This window comes from Myotis myotis, unplaced genomic scaffold, assembly GCF_014108235.1.
Source record: "Myotis myotis isolate mMyoMyo1 unplaced genomic scaffold, mMyoMyo1.p scaffold_m19_p_19, whole genome shotgun sequence".
In the NCBI taxonomy this organism is placed as follows: Eukaryota; Metazoa; Chordata; class Mammalia; order Chiroptera; family Vespertilionidae; genus Myotis; species Myotis myotis.
Genome location: NW_023416323.1, coordinates 27,322,198 through 27,338,896, shown reverse-complemented (window position 1 = coordinate 27,338,896; position 16,699 = coordinate 27,322,198). Strand labels below are relative to the sequence as shown.

Genomic DNA, 16,699 nt, shown 5'->3' with positions numbered 1-16,699 from the left:
GGAGCTGCCAATTCACCAATTGCCGGGCAGAGGGGTGGAGCCGGCGCCTCTGGGCGGGGGAAGGCGGCGCTCCGCCCTCAGGCTCTGGTTGGACACGGACAAGCGCGCGCGCGCGCGCGCAATCGCAGCGGCCACGGCTTTTCCGCCTGCTCGCCCGCCCGACTTCCGGCATCCGCGCCGGGCGCGTAGGAGGGCCCTGTGCACTGAGGTGGTTCGCTGAGCTGAGTTCGTCTGTGGTTCTGCAACCTGGACAGAAAGTACTTATATGTTGATATTCGGTTCTTAGCGACCCAGTCACCAATTTCTTGACCTTTTCAGTTGAAGACTGTATTGGCATGCCTGTGCTCTAGATAAAGCATGTACTGAGAAAGCATCAGGCGCTGTAAAAAAGGGTCGGCATGAATTGCATCGCTGGGTGAAATACCCGTGTAGACTTCAAAGAAGATGCCAGCAACTTCAGGTTTCACTGAAACATGCCTAAAACGAATGTATGTCTGTGTACATGTCCGAATGTTTATGAGGATGTTGGAAAATCAAGACCATAGGTGACTTTACGGTTGGAAGTATCCTGCCCCGGAACCATTTCTCTGTAGCACAGGCTTGGCGGACTCCTCCGCTCAGAAACCTTGCTCGCGTTTGAATCCTTTCAGTCTTGTCATTTCAGTTCTCACTACTTTCTCCCAAGGACACCCACACGGACCCGCACAGAGGATTTTTTCTCTATAAATTCCTGCCACTTTCCCACTTCTGTGCGTTTACTCACATTGGCTTCTCCGCCAAGATGCCCATTCCATCTAAAGACCATCCTATGTGTTCAAGTGCCGGAAATGGTTCCCTCGGCCGAACCTTCATAGGTGGAAGCTGTACCTCTCTAGTAGCACTTTCTTTATTAACTAAACTTACATTTTTATTAAGTGCAATTATGTCTTTCCTAATTAGACTGTAGACTTTTGAATGTAGGAACTAGACCATATTAATCTTTCACTTGGTTAATGTAGTATTTTTTTAAACAGGGATGTATTGGGGTCTATACTTCAGAGAATTTTTAATTTTGGTACCACGTTCATTTTGGTTTTAAAGAGTAATGTAAGTATCAGTAGGATAAACAGCTGAACCCTGAAACCTGCCAAGTGATTCCAGTGCCCACATTTATTTGTGTTTATCTCCCATTTTGGCACCAAGAAAAAGAACTGGTTAAGAACATAAATGACAGATGTGCTGCAGGTGAGGATCGAGTGGCATGTATGAACAGAGGTTTTTCAGCAAGTTAAAGAAAAGCAACGAGAGAATTGATTCTTCCCTACTGCGTGACCAAGTCAAAAGGACCTATGTGGCTGTAGGCCAGAACCATGTGTATTTAACAAGTGGCTATTTAGTTCAGCAAATTTTAATTTCACTGGTTTTCAGTTGTGTTTGTACTTAATCTGTATTCATTCCTTCATTAAATATTTATTCTTTGGTTTTTATGAATATAAGATTTGGGGTATAGTTAAATAAGAGATTTAGGATAGAGTGAATGTATTTAAGAAACAGTACGACAATTTAAATTCATAGCTTTCCTTTTTTAAAACAAAATAATACATTACTCAATTTTTAACAACACTGACTTAGATATTCATCATTCTCTGCTTCCTTACAGCTTAGATTGAGCAAATAAAGATCTATTCTAAAGCTGAAGGCATATCCAGTTGTGTAAACACAGATGGTAGTGCCCCAGCTATAAAGGCCCATTGCTTTCTTACTCTGTTTGTTTTCAGCTTATAGGAACTCCACCTGGTCCCTAAAACAAAACAAAACCTTTTTTCTCCTTGACTAATTATTCCCAGTTCCTAAGAGAATAATAGAAATGAACAAGACAAACTCACCAAGAATATAAAGGGCCAAGGCAGCGTCTGAGCCTCCACACTTTTTGTGCTCACAATTCACAGAGAAAATGTTATTCAAGAGAAGAGCCTGCCTGTGGTTGTACCTCAGCACAAGCTTCATTCTAGGAAGCGAGCTGAGCAGCCCAGAGCACCGCGGTAAAAGTTACTGTTATCAGCTTCACAGGTTTCACTGCAGCTTTACGGAAGCAGAAAATTACTGCCGTGCCCTGGGAGGACACCTTGCTTACACTTGGAACCAGAAGGTTCAAGATCTCATCTGGGACTTTCTGGAAGAAGGAAAGAAGTGGTGGGTTGGGCAAAATGTAATGCTGCTGGGGAAAGATCAAGAAAACAACCCAAGTAAGGCTCTGAGGTTTGATATTTATGAGGGAAACTTCCTTACTTTTATTCAGGAACAGGAGAAAGAAAACATTTAAGTCTTTCTGCTTTTGTATACAGAAAAATCAGTCATTTTACTCATTACCATCATTCCTCTGCAATATTTCTACTCTTCTGCTGCAGCCTTTGATTTGTCTGTGTAGCAAAGATGATGGGATTTTCTCAGAGCCTATCAAAAGTTAACTTACCTAATAGTTCACTGAAAATACTGTGCAAGATTCTGAAGTGGGAAACCTTTTATGGTCATTTTGTAAATATCTCTTCATCATTCTTGGCTCCAAGTTCTCTAATGCAGAAACTAGGAGAGAAATTGTTCACCTGTTGTCTTTCTTAGATAGATATTTTCAAAATTATGTACCATAATCTTGGGGTCTTAGAGAAAACTCCAAGGCATTTGTGTCCTAAGTATCTTCATTAAAGTCTAAATAAATTAATGCCTAGCTTTATGACAAAGACATAATATGAAAAAATAATCTATAATATATGTGGTGAGGGAACCTAACTTTTCATCTATTGAAAGGTAGCAAAATTTGGTTTTCATATATATATTTTTTTTCTTCTAATCCTCACTAGAGGATATGCTTTTACTGATTTTAGAAAGAGGAGAGAGAGAGAGAGAGAGAGAGAGAGAGAGAGAGAGAGAGAGAGAGAGAGAAAAGCATGGATCAGTTGCCTCCCTAAGGGATTGAACTCATAACCTAGGTAAGTGCCCTTACTGGGAATTGAACCAGCAACCAGGTCACACCATTGCTATATTTATTACACCAAGGCTATATTTATTTTTTTAAATGTTTGACTTTTTGTTAACCAATGTCATCCCAATAAATTCAGTAAAAGTTTTTTTTTAAATGTTTGACCTTTGAATATGAAGCTCATCTGGGTCTGGTCTTCCTTCTGCAGATGTCACAGCCGCCCGAGCCACCAAGCCTACCAGCTGCACTTACGTGTCCAGAAAGTCCAACCGGGTCTCATCAAAAGTAGACTTGTGCTCCCTGGGGCATTATTTCATTTGCCAGGCTGGTAAGTGATGAAGCTACCTGCTGCCAAAGACCTACCTTTATTATTATTTTTTAAATGGACTTTTATTGATTTCAGAGAGGAAGGGAGAGAGAGATAGAAACATCAGTGATGAGAGAGAATCATTGATCAGTTGCTTCCTGCATACCCCCTACTGGGGATCACGCCCACAACCAGGGCATGTGCCCTGACCGGGAATTGAACCGTGACCTCCTTGCTCATAGGTCAACGCTCAACCACTGAGCCACACCAGCTGGGCCAAAGACCTAACTTTACTAGAAGAAACTGATTCTAAATAAGGAGAGTTTGTGAGAGCATTAGTTAGCAAGTCCCTGAGTGATAGGCCTTAGGAGGGATATAAGGGTCTTGATTTTCATGGTTTTGGCTAGGGTGAGAAACTGTTCATTTGGAGTGACTTCCTTACCCATCCTACTCTCATAGTAGAAAAGAGCTGTGCCTTGATGTTCCCTTAATGGCTGGACTTGGGCAGAGTGAGAGAGAAAGTATACTTGTAGAATTGGTAAGCCCCATTTTCCACATGTGAACCCCTAATCCATTCAGTATTTGGGCTTTAGAGGGTAGAATAGGAACCAAAGGAGGAAAAGAGAATATGGTGAAGGAAAATGAGAAGATGAGGGGTGAGGAGATTTTAATCAGTTAGAGGTTTCTTTTCTCAGAAGTAGGTGAGAATTAAGGTGTGTGGTTACATAAAGCATTATTCTTAGCTCAGTGAACTGTCAGAGACTTTATGATGTCCCGGCTTGTCAAGGTAAAAATTTGTTTCACTTTTTTAAAATTAAATCTTTATTGTTGAAAGTATTGCATATGTCCCCTTTCCCCCCATTGACCCTTTCTAGCCCGCCTCCATCCTCGTTTCACTTTTTTAAAAAATCACAAATATATTCTTTCGAAAATACAAAGCACGTATAGGTACTTCATTAAACACAGTACATTGCAGTATTTCTTTATTACAAGATGTATTTATCTATTACAGTATTCCTCAAATACTGGGTATTGAGAGGACCCAGTATTTTAACGTAATGGATTTCTAGCTTCAACTCTCTCCTTCTTACCCTTTCAAGCTCTTTGTGAGATTTTTGTCCTGTTTTACAGTATAATGTGCTAGTGTTATTGAGGCCAAGGTTGTGAGCCTAAACTCTGCACAAGTCTACTGGTTATGTGTTTCATTCTGACAAACTGCATCCCTAGTATTGGCCGTCTTACAGTTGTGAACTGTTTTTCATCATCTCCAGGACTGGAAAAGCAACTCCTAATTAGCCTAAATGATGATGATATTCTACCCATCTTTCACTCTCCAAGAGTTGAGTTTTTAGACATTCTCAGCTACTCTTGGTTTTGGAGTGAAAATGTCTTTTCTGATATTATCATTCATCCACTTGCAAGAGATTACTCTATGGAGTGTAGAAAGCTGTGCAGAAGATAATCTTAGACAAAAAAAGAATTCTATTCAATTCATCTAAGCCAGTTCTGCAAATTCTGAGCCTACATTCCCACAATGAGAGGAAGTCCGTTACTGCAGCTAAGAGCGAGGGCTCAGGAGTCATGATCATGGGTCAGAGTCCTGAGCTCAGATCTTGTTTTTCTGACTTTCCACTTGTGACACCTGGGCAAGCAACTTAGCCGCTGTGCAGCCCAGTTCCCTCCAAAGGACTGTTATCAGAATTAAGATAATGCAAGTGGAGCATTAGAACAATGCCTAGCATAATATTGTCATTATTACTGTTCATATTATTGGGCAATTTCTATTTTTTGTTCAAAGTTTATTTTCTGCTTCTAGATAGCTTCACACTCATGTCTAAGGTGAAAACACTTTGGAAATCCAATATTGCTAGTTACCTTTAAACTAAAGTATTTCACCATGTAATTGCGTTAGAGGTATTTTGAAATAACTAGTGTTGTCACGGTGTGTATACATTTTTTATTATGAATTTAAGAAATGCCTCTTGCAAAACAACATGTGGGTGAGAGAAGTATTTGCAAATTTGTTCCTTAACATTCAAGAGAGAAGTCTAATACTTTGTATTATCGTACAGTGTTACTGAGGTTACAGATTGACGTTTGCACACTGAATAGTTGAACTCAGGATCTCTCTTTTTTTAACCAAAAAAAAAAGGCACTTAAGCCCTGGCTGGTTTGGCTCAATGGGTAGAGTGTCGGCCTGCGGACTGAGAGGTTCCGGGTTCGATTCCAGTCAAGGGCACATGCCCAGGTTGTGGGCTCGATCCCCAGTGGGGGGCAGCCGATGAATGATTCTCTCTCATCATTGATGTTTCTATCTATATCTATATCTTCTCCCTTCCTCTCTCTGAAATCAATAAAAATATTTTTAAAGGCACTTAAACTTACATATAAAATTATTCATTCCTAAGAGATTTTTATTTTCAGTGTCAGAATGAGAAGTGGTGATTTGTGTTAAAAGTGGTATGTGTTGTAATAGAATTGATATTCAGCTGAGTGTACCAAGTTTTCAGACTGGTTGTGAAAACTTTAAACTACTTCCATGCTATTGGTAAAGTAAAATAATAGCACAACCACAGTACCTCAAACTAATTATCGTAGGGTGACATGACAACCATTAATAAATGTAGTTCTGTCTTGGCGACATCTGAAAATATCTGTAGCACTCTGCCATTTGGGATATGGTCACAGTCTTGCCCATCCTTTGAAACACTCCCTGCTTTAGGAGAGTCATCAGTTGATCATTATCCTCGAATTGCATATTTGCTGCTACTACTAAATGACTTGGCTTTGACTTTGTTCTTGTTCCAGCAGTCAATGTGTGATGTTTTGATATTTATAAATTCAGTAGTTTGTAATAAAACATTAAACACAAGTTCCCACAACTCCTAGTGAAAAAAAAAATGGATCTAGGAAATAATCATGAATGACTGCTAACATCAGAAAGAGAGAGACAGATACTGTGTGACTCCTGAGGGACTACTTGACACCACCTATTAAGTAATTTTATTTTTAAAAAAATAGAACTTGAAACTGCTCAAGCTCTATGAGCTAACCATGTATATGAACACTTAAAGCACCTTTATTTGTAATAGCTCCAAACTGGAAACAGCCCGGGTGCCCTTCAACAGGTGGTTGGTTAAGCAGCTGGGGTACATCCATACTACGAAATACTATTCAGCAATAAAGAAAAACAAACTATTGATGCATACAACAACATGAACAACATGAACTAATCACCAGGGAATTATGCTGAGTGAAAAAAAGCCAATTCCAAAAGGTTACATACTACATGATTTCATTTATTTAATATTCTTGAAATGAAATGACAAAATTATAGGAATGGAGAACAAATTAGTATTTGTCAGGGGCTAAGACGGGAGTAAGGGCAGGAGAGGAAGTAGGTGTACAAGTTCAGATAATTTTAAGGGAATTTTGCTCAAGAGCAGGAATGAACTGAAGCTATACATAATTCCTGAGGGAATGAAAATTGGCGGGTTTTTTAAGACAGGAAAAAAAGTCTGCTAGGACAATGCTCTTGACCCAAACAGTGTGCAACTAGAGGGGTTCACTTTGTGTAGGAGCGCGGAAGGTTGGTAGTAACGAGAGAGAAGGCGGTATCTGTGGGGACGGATGCTTGTGGGGGGCAGATTTGGTGGTAGGAGTCTGTGGAAAGGACTCTTAATTGTTTCCATTTTCCCCTTGAGGCAGAAAGCAAAGTTATGACTTGACCTGAGAATGAGGATCAGGGAGACTCCTAGTTGTTGGAGATTTGAGTAGAGGACAAAGTGGGAAAGGGTTATCTCGGAGAGTGGAAGTGGGACTAGACAGGGGGAATACAGTATCATTGCCTGGGGCTCATGACCCTGAATTTAAGCTGAGATGCAGTCAGTGAAGTGGTATGATTTTGTCTAGCCATGTTCAACAGCATGAGGAGAAACACCAAATGCACGCAAGGCACGTTCAAGAATATTATTGCCGCCCTAGCTGGTTTGGCTCAGTGGATAGAGCGTCAGCCTATGACTGAAGGGTTCCAGGTTCGATTCAAGTCAGGGGCACATGCCCGGGTTGTGGGCTTAGTCCCCAATAGGGGGCGTGCGGGAGGCAGCCAATCGATGATTTTCTCTCATCATTGATGTTTCGATCTCTCCCTTCCTCTCTGAAATCAATAAAAATATATTTTAAAATAAAGAATATTATTGTCCACCTTCTCAACTCTTTTATCTCTACCAATAGGAATTAAAGACCACAAAAGAGAATATTATGCTTAGAATGTAAATTCTTAAAATGAACTTAATTCTCTCCTACAAGTGTTGACCAGTCAGTGGGCCTAATTTTGAGGTGTTAGATCATATAAGGTTATGTCTGTGCTCCAGAGCAAAAGAGCTGCCTCAGAAGTCTTACGTTATTACTCTTTTTAAAAAAAATAGATTCTGATCTTTAATTTGTGTTTTCTTGATTATCACATATGTGCTTGTAATAGTTATTTTGTAGACCTACAGTTAGAGTTGTATCCTATAAATTAACTCCAAATAGATGTCTTTTCAGACCAAGATACAAGTTATGAAAGAAATGGAAATAATTCTCATTCACATCGGAGACCCAAAAAGACAAAAAGAGAAGTCGCAATACCAAGAAACAAAATGGCCTCAGGTAATGGGAAGTGAAATCAGTGACTGCCTTAAAGGATGCACAAAACAATTCATACTGAAATGTGTCGTCATCACAGGTACCCAGTAAATATCCATGACACTCTCTTTTCTCTCATCTCAATATTGCAATCTTTGCTTTCATTTATAAATTCTTATTTTCTTGATATTCCTTTGCCCGTCTTTTTTTACATATACCCAAGTGAAAGACAGTTTTTTTCTACAAATGTTCCATCAAAAAAGAGAGGCTTCTAGCCCAGCCTGTGTAACTCAGTGGTTGAATGTCGACCTATGAGCCAGGAAGTCACGGTTCAATTCCTGGTCAGGGAACATGCCTGGGTTTCAGGCTTGATCCCCAGTAGGGGGTGTGCAGGAGGCAGCCAATCAGTGATTCTATCTCATTATTGATGTTTCTATCTCTCCCTCTCCCTTTCTAAAATCAATAAAAATATTTTTTTAAAAAGAGAGAGACTTCTAGAAGTCCTTGCAAAGTCAAGTTGCAGTGTTCTCTCTCATTATTTTTTAATTTTGAAAAACAAATACTCTTTAGGGAAGATGCATTAGCCTGAAATGACCTCAATCAGTATCAATGTTGAATTATTATAGAGATCTCCTGATAGAATGGGTGAAAAAAGAGACTAATGTAAAGTGGATCTAGTGATGATTTTAGGGGTATGACCTCACAACTTCAAGTGTTAGATGTCCTTGTCAACAAGCCCTTTAAGTATCCCTTAAAAGAACAATTTAGAAAGTGTTATTATGGTAGAAACATGAATATATATTTAAAGGACAATGTAAAAATCAACTTTTCTGAATGCTTTGTAAGTGGGTACTTTTGAGTTGGGCCTAAGTGTTTAGTGATAGCATTAAATAGAAGTAAAGATGATATATTTTGGAAAACTTAAATAATTCCCAAAGTTCTTCAGATTATAATTAAAGCAATGATGATGAAGATGCATTTGAAAAATCTGAATAAACTTATGACATGAAATATGAGTTTCATGAAGCAATTTTTATAAATTAACATATATACATTTATATAACATGATTTTTAAATATGCCTTTATAAAATGAAATAAATAGACATTTGATGTTCCACCTACATCCTTCAAGTTTTTATATAGTCAAGTTTGCCCAGAAGTAACTTTTTAACAGTCTCATTGAGGGATTGCCCTATTTGGGAGGTTGCCTTATATTTATATAGATATGGTCCTTTACAAATTTTTGTGTTACTTTGCTTTAAGCATATTCCTATTAAGTTTCATATAAAGGCATCTAATTATTTTACTAACCCTGAGAATATTTTTATACCACATTTAAATTTATTTTAATAATAGAGATCCTTTCTGGTTCTGATGCTCCCTTGCAACTCTCTTCTGTCTTTTGTGGAAATTTTTTTCTTCAATATTTTGGTTTTAATTGTTTCCCTCTAAAAAGTTCTTTACAAAAACACATTCTTATACCTACATTTTTCTAATTGTCAAACCCAGGAATGAAAGTCTCTTGAAATCCCCTCATCTGGTTAAAGGAATATAGTTTATATTAGTTTTCTCCTCCCCACCCTCACTCCCTAGATCAGTGATGGCGAACCTTTTGAGCTCGGCGTGTCAGCATTTTGAAAAACCCTAACTTAACTCTGGTGCCGTGTCACATATAGAAATTTTTTGATATTTGCAACCATAGTAAAACAAAGACTTATATTTTTGATATTTATTTTATATATTTAAATGCCATTTAACAAAGAAAAATCAACCAAAAAAATGAGTTCGCGTGTCACCTCTGACACGCGTGTCATAGGTTCGCCATCACTGCCCTAGATCTTGTTAGTACATTCTGTGAGTTTTATTCAGGTTATTGTTATATTAAATTGTTTGTGTGTGTGTGTGTGTGTGCGTTTTTTTGTGTGTTTTGTTGTTGTTGTTGTTGTTAATCCTCGCCCAAGTATATTTTTCCATTGATTTTTAGAGAGAATGGAAGGGAGAGGTAGAGACAGAGAGAAACATCGATGTGAGAGAGACACACATTGATTGGTTGCCTCCTGCAAACATCCCAACCAAGGAACCTGCAACCAAGGTACATGCCCTTGACCGGAATCGAACCCGGGTCCCTTCAGTCCGCAGGCCGACGCTCTATCGACTGAGCCAAACTGGCTAGGGCTAAATTGCTATTTTTATATTATACTACTTCTCTTAAGAATACATTTTTTAAACTTTTATAAAAACCAGATTTCTAGTAATAATTTAGCACTTATTTCTATTTCACTGGTTTTGTGACTTTACTTTTCTTGAGTTCTTAATTTTGTCTCATTTCTACAATTGTTTTTTCAAGAAAGATCAACTGGTGGAAATATTTGGGGAACTTGTGAATAGTCAAAAGGGGTCTTTCTTGGCCCTTCCCAATGTTAAAAGGAAATTCTCCCCAGACAAGTTACTGATCTAGTAGACTTTAATTCAGTAATTTATAAATTGGGCAGTAGCCAATGTAGCAGATAGAGAGCTCTGAACAGCTGAACACGGCAAGAGATTTTTATAGACTTAAGTGAGCAGGGTTACTTTCCTTATTTGGAGCAAAGGGAAGCCTTGAAGTCAGACTATGTAATTTGTGCTGAACAGTCAAGCACTGATTGGTTGACGTTGGCCTGCCTCTTCTGCGAGAGCCAAACACAGAAACTTAAGTTTTGGTTTGCTGTAGTGGGGCTTAGCATGACTGACTGTATCTTGGGTCTAACTTCATTACCTTAACACCAATGAGCCATATTTTAGAAGAGTTCACAAGTTAAAACATTGGATCGTAGCTATATATCCTCCATATCTTTTCTGCCATTCTCATTTTCAAATATATTTTTTATTGATTTCAGAGAGGAAAGGACAGGGAGAGAGAGAGAGGAACATCAATGATGAGAGAGAATCATTGATCAGCTGCCTCCTGCACGCCCCACTGTGGGGATCGAGCCCACAACCCGGGCATGTGCTCTGACCAGGAATCGATGTGACCTCCTGGTTCATAGGTTGATGCTCAACCACTGAGCCACGCTGGCTGGGCTCAGCTCATTTATTTCACTTTTAATCTATCTCATTCTTGTGCATTTTAGCTTCAGCTGATTTATCTTTAAGACTTCCTGTTTCTATTAAGGATGTTACATAGCTTTCTAAGGATTTGGTTAAATAAATTTTTTTGCTGTTGATAATTTTCAGAGTTATGCTTCCCTCTGAGTCCCCTGGATTCAGTCCCCAGGTTCTATGCTAGTCATAGGCTCTCTTTTGGTTTGATTTTTTCCTTACCTTTGAAGGCAGGATCTGTCCAAACACAATGTTTGTCAGGAGACCAAGAAATTGGGTCACCCTTAGGTCGGCAGCCTGTTGGCTTATCTAGTGATCATAACCCCTTTCCACATCCACAGTTGACGTACAGGATGAGTTCCCTATTCCCAGCAAGCTGATGGCCCTGATCTGAGGTGATATTTTTCTCCGCTCTACCTCTATTGCTTTAATTTTCACATTGTCAGAGACTCTTACACCCATCCCCCAGATGAAGATATTAAGAGGTTAAGTCATTTGCTTGAGGCTTTTGAGTCCAGTTTCTTTCTCCCACCCTCCATCCTGTTTGCCCGGATGGAAAAACATAACATCTGATCAGAAGAACATCTCAGAATTCTGGGAGGCCAGCAGTCGGAGCCACAGTGATTCTGCTGCCAAATATACATGTCAGTCCTATGAACAATCGAGGGAATGTCACAAGAAAAGGTAAAGAAGGCCAAGTAGGCTGCCTGTAGCCAGCTATATTTTAAAACTCATGCCTTGAAAGAAGTCAACCAAAGTTAATAGCAAATAGGCATGTTAACCCACTAATATTGCCTTAGAGCATGGTTTCCTTACTGGAAAGTGTGGAAAGAGAATGAAAGCAATATGGTGATCTGGTAAAAAGTCTATCAGAAATATGCTCTGATTTATTAATAAACTAGAGGCCCGGTGCACAAAAATTTGTGCACTGGTGGGGGGGCAGTCCCTCAGCCCAACCTGCACCCTCTCGCAGTCCGGGAGCCCTCAGGGGATGTCCAACTGATGGCTTAGGCCTGCTCCCCCTGGTGGTTAGTGCACATCATAGCACATCATTCAGCCTTTAGGGTCAATTTGCATATTACCCTTTTATTATATAGGATATATTTATATAAATATACGGCTTCTCTTAAGAATACATTTTTGTAAAAGTTTGAGACAGATATTTCTGCAGTGATGTTTATATACTGGCACCTTTATGGTTGGTTTTATTTAATATTTATTTTTACACGGAGGATCTTTGAAGAGTAAGCAACAGGATGAGACGGTAGTGATTTGTCATGCTTTAGCTTCGGAATTCTAGCTGTACAGCTTCATCAACAGCAGAAAATGAGCCTCTGGTCTCCTATGTGATTTACATTTTTAGCCAAGAATAACAAATAAAATAGGAAAAAATATTTATATCCTAGGCTTTTACTTGAACTTAACATATTTTCATATATATTTATATTTATATTTATATTTATATTTATATTTATATTTATATTTATATTTATATTTATATTTAAAGCCCGGTGCACAAAATTTGTGCACTGGAGGGGGGAAGTCCCTCAACTTGACCTGTGCCCTCTCACAGTCCAGGAGCCCTTGGGGGATGTCCGACTGACGTGGAGGAGGGCGAGGCTCCCGCCACCACCACTGCACTTACCAGCCGTGAGCCTGGCTTCTGGCTGAGTGGTGCTCCCCGTATGGGAGCGCACTGATCACCAGGGGGCAGCTCCTGCATTGAGCGTCTGCCCCCTGGTGGTCACTGTGCATCATAGCAACCGTTTGTTCTGCTATTTGGTTGATTTGCATATTAGCCTTTTATTATATAGGAAGGAGGATATATTTTTATTGATTTCAGAGAGGAAGGGAGCGGGACAGATAGAAACATCAATAATGAGAGAGAATCATTGACTGGCTACCTCCTGCACATCCCCTACTGAGAATTGAGCCTACAACCTGGGCATGTGCCCTGACCAGGAATCAGGAATCAAACAGTGACCTCCTGGTTCAGAGGTTAAGCCACGTGGGCCAGGCCTAACCTACTTTCTTTTTTCTACAGGAGCCACTCATCATTCAAACAAATGTCACCAACCTGCTCTTGCTAATCCTGTAAGTACTTAACCTTCATAGCACACGTCTTGGAATCATGTTCTCTTTACCAGTCCTGGTGGGTCCTGCCAGAGCTCTACTTTGTCTCACAGAGTGCTCTGAATTATAGTTTTCTGATAAGGAAAGGAAAGTACGTAAGTGCAGGAAAGAGTCGGGTTTAATGGATTATTTATTAAAGACTATTTTAAAGCCTATCTTTTGGCTTTCATGCTGGTATTATTTTCTTTTGTTGGAGGTTTCTTTATTCCCTGCTTCATTCCAAAAAGAACTTGTGGCATCTTACAAAAATATATACAATGCAATAATTTTTTTTTTATTTTAAAAAGGAAAAATAAAGAAATTGAGTGAAAAGTAGAAACTCTGCATAATCTACAAAATTTCACCTTCAAGAAATTTCTTAGCTTTCTTGCCTTTGTATCCTACATAGAAACCTCTCAGTAGATGGCTAAATATAGATTTACATTTATTTGGTCCACTATAAAAAAAAAAAGGTGTTATAAGTATAAAAAGGAAGGGGGATGAAATAAAAATCCCTTAAGTCGGTATTTCTCAAGGGATGTTCTGCAGAAAAACAGCCAATATTGCTTAAAATATTGCCAGGCGGAATTTGTTTTACTGTAAGACTTCTCAGGGCCTTTTTGTTTTGTGAGGATATTTTCTCCATTGCTTTCCAGAGAGAGTGGAACGGAGGGGGAAGAGACAGAGAGAGAGAGGGAGAGAGAAACATCAATGTGAGAGAGACACATTCATTGGTTACCTCCTGCACGCCTCCCCTCCCCCAACTGGAAAGCAAGCCTGCCAAGGAAGCATGTGCCCTTGACCCACCCTTCAGTCTGCAGGCCGACACTCTATCCACTGAACCAAACCGGCTAGGGCAGTGGTTCTCAACCTTCCTAATGCCACAACCCTTTAATACAGTTCCTCATGTTGTGGTGACCCCCAACCATAAAATTATTTTCGTTGCTACTTCATAACTGTAATGTTGCTACTGTTATGAATCGTAATGTAAATATCTGATATGCAAGATGTATTTTCATTGTTACAAATTGAACATAATTAAAGCCTAGTGATTAATCACAAAAACAATATGTAATTATATATGTGTTTTCCGATGGTCTTAGGCGACCCCTGTGAAAGGGTCGTTCGACCCCCAAAGGGGTTGTGGCCCACAGGTTGAGAACTGCTGGGCTATTGCATAGAGGCTTTTATATGCTCCAAACCTAACCACTTCCCATTCTCTTCACCACTATCACCCCAGGCTCAGCCACCATCAGCTCCCGTCTGAACACTGCATCTTTCTCCTACTGAACTCCTTGCTTCTGTCCTCGGCCTCTTTCTGTCAATTCTCAGCATAGCAGTGAGAGGAGCCTTCACAACAGAAGTCAGATCCAGCGACTGCTCATCAAAGCCCCCTCACCCCCCATGTCTTCCCATCTCATTCAAAGTAAATTCACACACTTTTCAATTTCCCGACATAGGACCTGCTCTCCAACCCCCTTCCCTCACTCCCCTCCACCCCCTGGATCTTTTTTAGCTCCCCTCCTACCATTTCTGCTCATCCAGCCTTTTTGTTCTTCCCCAAACAAACAGCAGGCTGTGGCCTCGGGGCTTTTCCACTTCTTAAATACCCTTCTCCAGAACTGACAGAACTTTCTCTCTAATTCTCAGCCAAAATGCCTTCCTTGACATCTGACATGCGTTAGTGACCACGCGATATAATTTGTCTCTCTGTCTCCACCACCAACGTGGACACTCAGGGAGGGCAAGAACTTGGCTCACTCTGTTCATTGCTGTACCCTCACTTCCCCGTGCTTAGCACATGGTAGCTGCTTCAGTATAAGTTACTGAATGCTTGACAATTAGTACACACGGGAAACTGTGCATCTCAGAGAGGGTAATATCACACGCCACTTCCTCCAAACTGCTTGAGCACAGGGTCTTTTTGAGAGAAATATTTATTAATATCTCAGGGCCCTGGGAGTTCCAAAGCAATTTTGGAGACACCGCTTTAATTTTCATTATTTGGCTAAAATCAGATTTAGCCTTTTCCTTTTATATATTTTTATCTTTTAGTCCAAGACCCTGTGCCATTCTGCCAGCCCGTTTCCTTCAGTCCTCCCCGCAGTCACACAGCAGGGACTGTCAGTCACCCCTGTGCCTACCAGCCAGCCACTCCCTGTGACGGCAGAGCTCCCCAGGCCTGCGTCTGTAACACAGGCCGGAAACGCTCTGGTGGGAATAACTTCAAGCCCCAAAGAGGACTCACATCCAGACGTCTCCACCACTCATCCCCAAGCATCATCTCAGAGCGCATCCAATCAGGTGAGTGAGGAACATGGAAGTCACTACTGTGTATGTTCATTACATGGAAATAGCACTTTTAAAAATATATATATATATATTTTTTTTTTTTATTGATTTCAGAGAGGAAGGGAGAGGGAGGGAGAGATAGAAACATCAATGATGAAAAAGAGAGTCATTGATCAGCTGCCTCTTGCACATCCACCACAGGATCGAACCTGAAACCCGGGCATGTGCCCTGACCAGGAATCAAGCCCTGACCTCCTGGCTCATAGGTCGATGCTCAGCCACTTAGCCACACAGGCTGGGCTGGAAACAGCACTTTTAATCTTTCCTTCTATTTTGGTGTCGTTTCGGGAACAGTAATGCTAGGAAGGAGCCTCGTTCCCCCTTTACCCCTGAGCAGAATATTCCTGGGAATGCCTGACAGACAGGCATGTGTCCCGATTAAAAGCAAAAGCCAAAGCAAGTCCATGGAAATATCCCACATTGGGTCTTACGCCTATTTCAGTATTTACGGTCGTATTAGGTAATGCTGTTGTATCAGTGCTTCGGCTGGGGAGGAACCCTTGTTGGCCTGCCCCACTGTCTTAGCAGCAGCAAACCCTTCGACACCTTCTCCACCTCACCCTCTCACCTCCCCTTCACCTTTGTTCCCCTTCCGGACAAACTGGGGAAAAGGCAAAGCTGCTTTAACAGTGCTGACTGAAGGCATCCTGCTCCTCCCTATTATTTGGGTTTTTTTAAAACACAAGCCCTGCCTATAAGCCATCTAACATTTTCCTGTTAGAAAGGAGTCCTGTTTTCTCTGGATCTGCTGTCAGTGGTAATGGAAACTAGATGTTCACTGTTGTCTCAGTCAGCATGTGTTCTGCTGAGGGGAAAAGTGATCTGCAGCAGCTTAAACAAAGAGTGTTTGCTTGCCTTAAATAGAAATTTGAAAGCTCGAATATCCAAAGAGTCTACAGACAAATTATTAGAACTGTCAAGAGAATTTAGAGATGTTACTGAATATCAGATCAGTATATACTAAAGTTAATTATATTATTGCATATCAGCAACTATCAGTTAGATTTTTTTAAAAAGATATAATAACAGGTACCTAGGAATAAATCTAACCAAAGATGTACAAAACTTCTAGTTTTTCTGAGTCAGTTCAGGAAACCATGATAAGGCTTGATTGAGAGACATTAAAGAAAAGCTAAGTAAGTGGTGAGATCTGCCAGGTTCAGCCCAGGTTAGGCGTTCTAAGGCTGCCGCTGGAATGACGCTGAGTACAGCCTGACCAGCAGGCAGACGTGCAGCCGGGAGGCATCTGTGTCTCCCTTACCTTCAC

At 40.3% G+C, this 16,699-nt stretch overlaps 1 protein-coding gene across 1 annotated transcript in view; it reads left to right on the top strand.

Annotated features, from left to right (window-relative positions):
* Positions 1–1,933: 1,933 nt before the first annotated feature.
* The window catches only part of PKD1L3 (polycystin 1 like 3, transient receptor potential channel interacting), a 63,588-nt gene continuing 48,822 nt past the window's right edge, over positions 1,934–16,699 (top strand). The window contains 5 exon segments of the mRNA XM_036346494.1: positions 1,934–2,225; positions 3,165–3,284; positions 7,809–7,913; positions 13,013–13,062; positions 15,136–15,384. Of these exon segments, the coding sequence (XP_036202387.1) occupies positions 1,934–2,225; positions 3,165–3,284; positions 7,809–7,913; positions 13,013–13,062; positions 15,136–15,384 (816 nt within the window).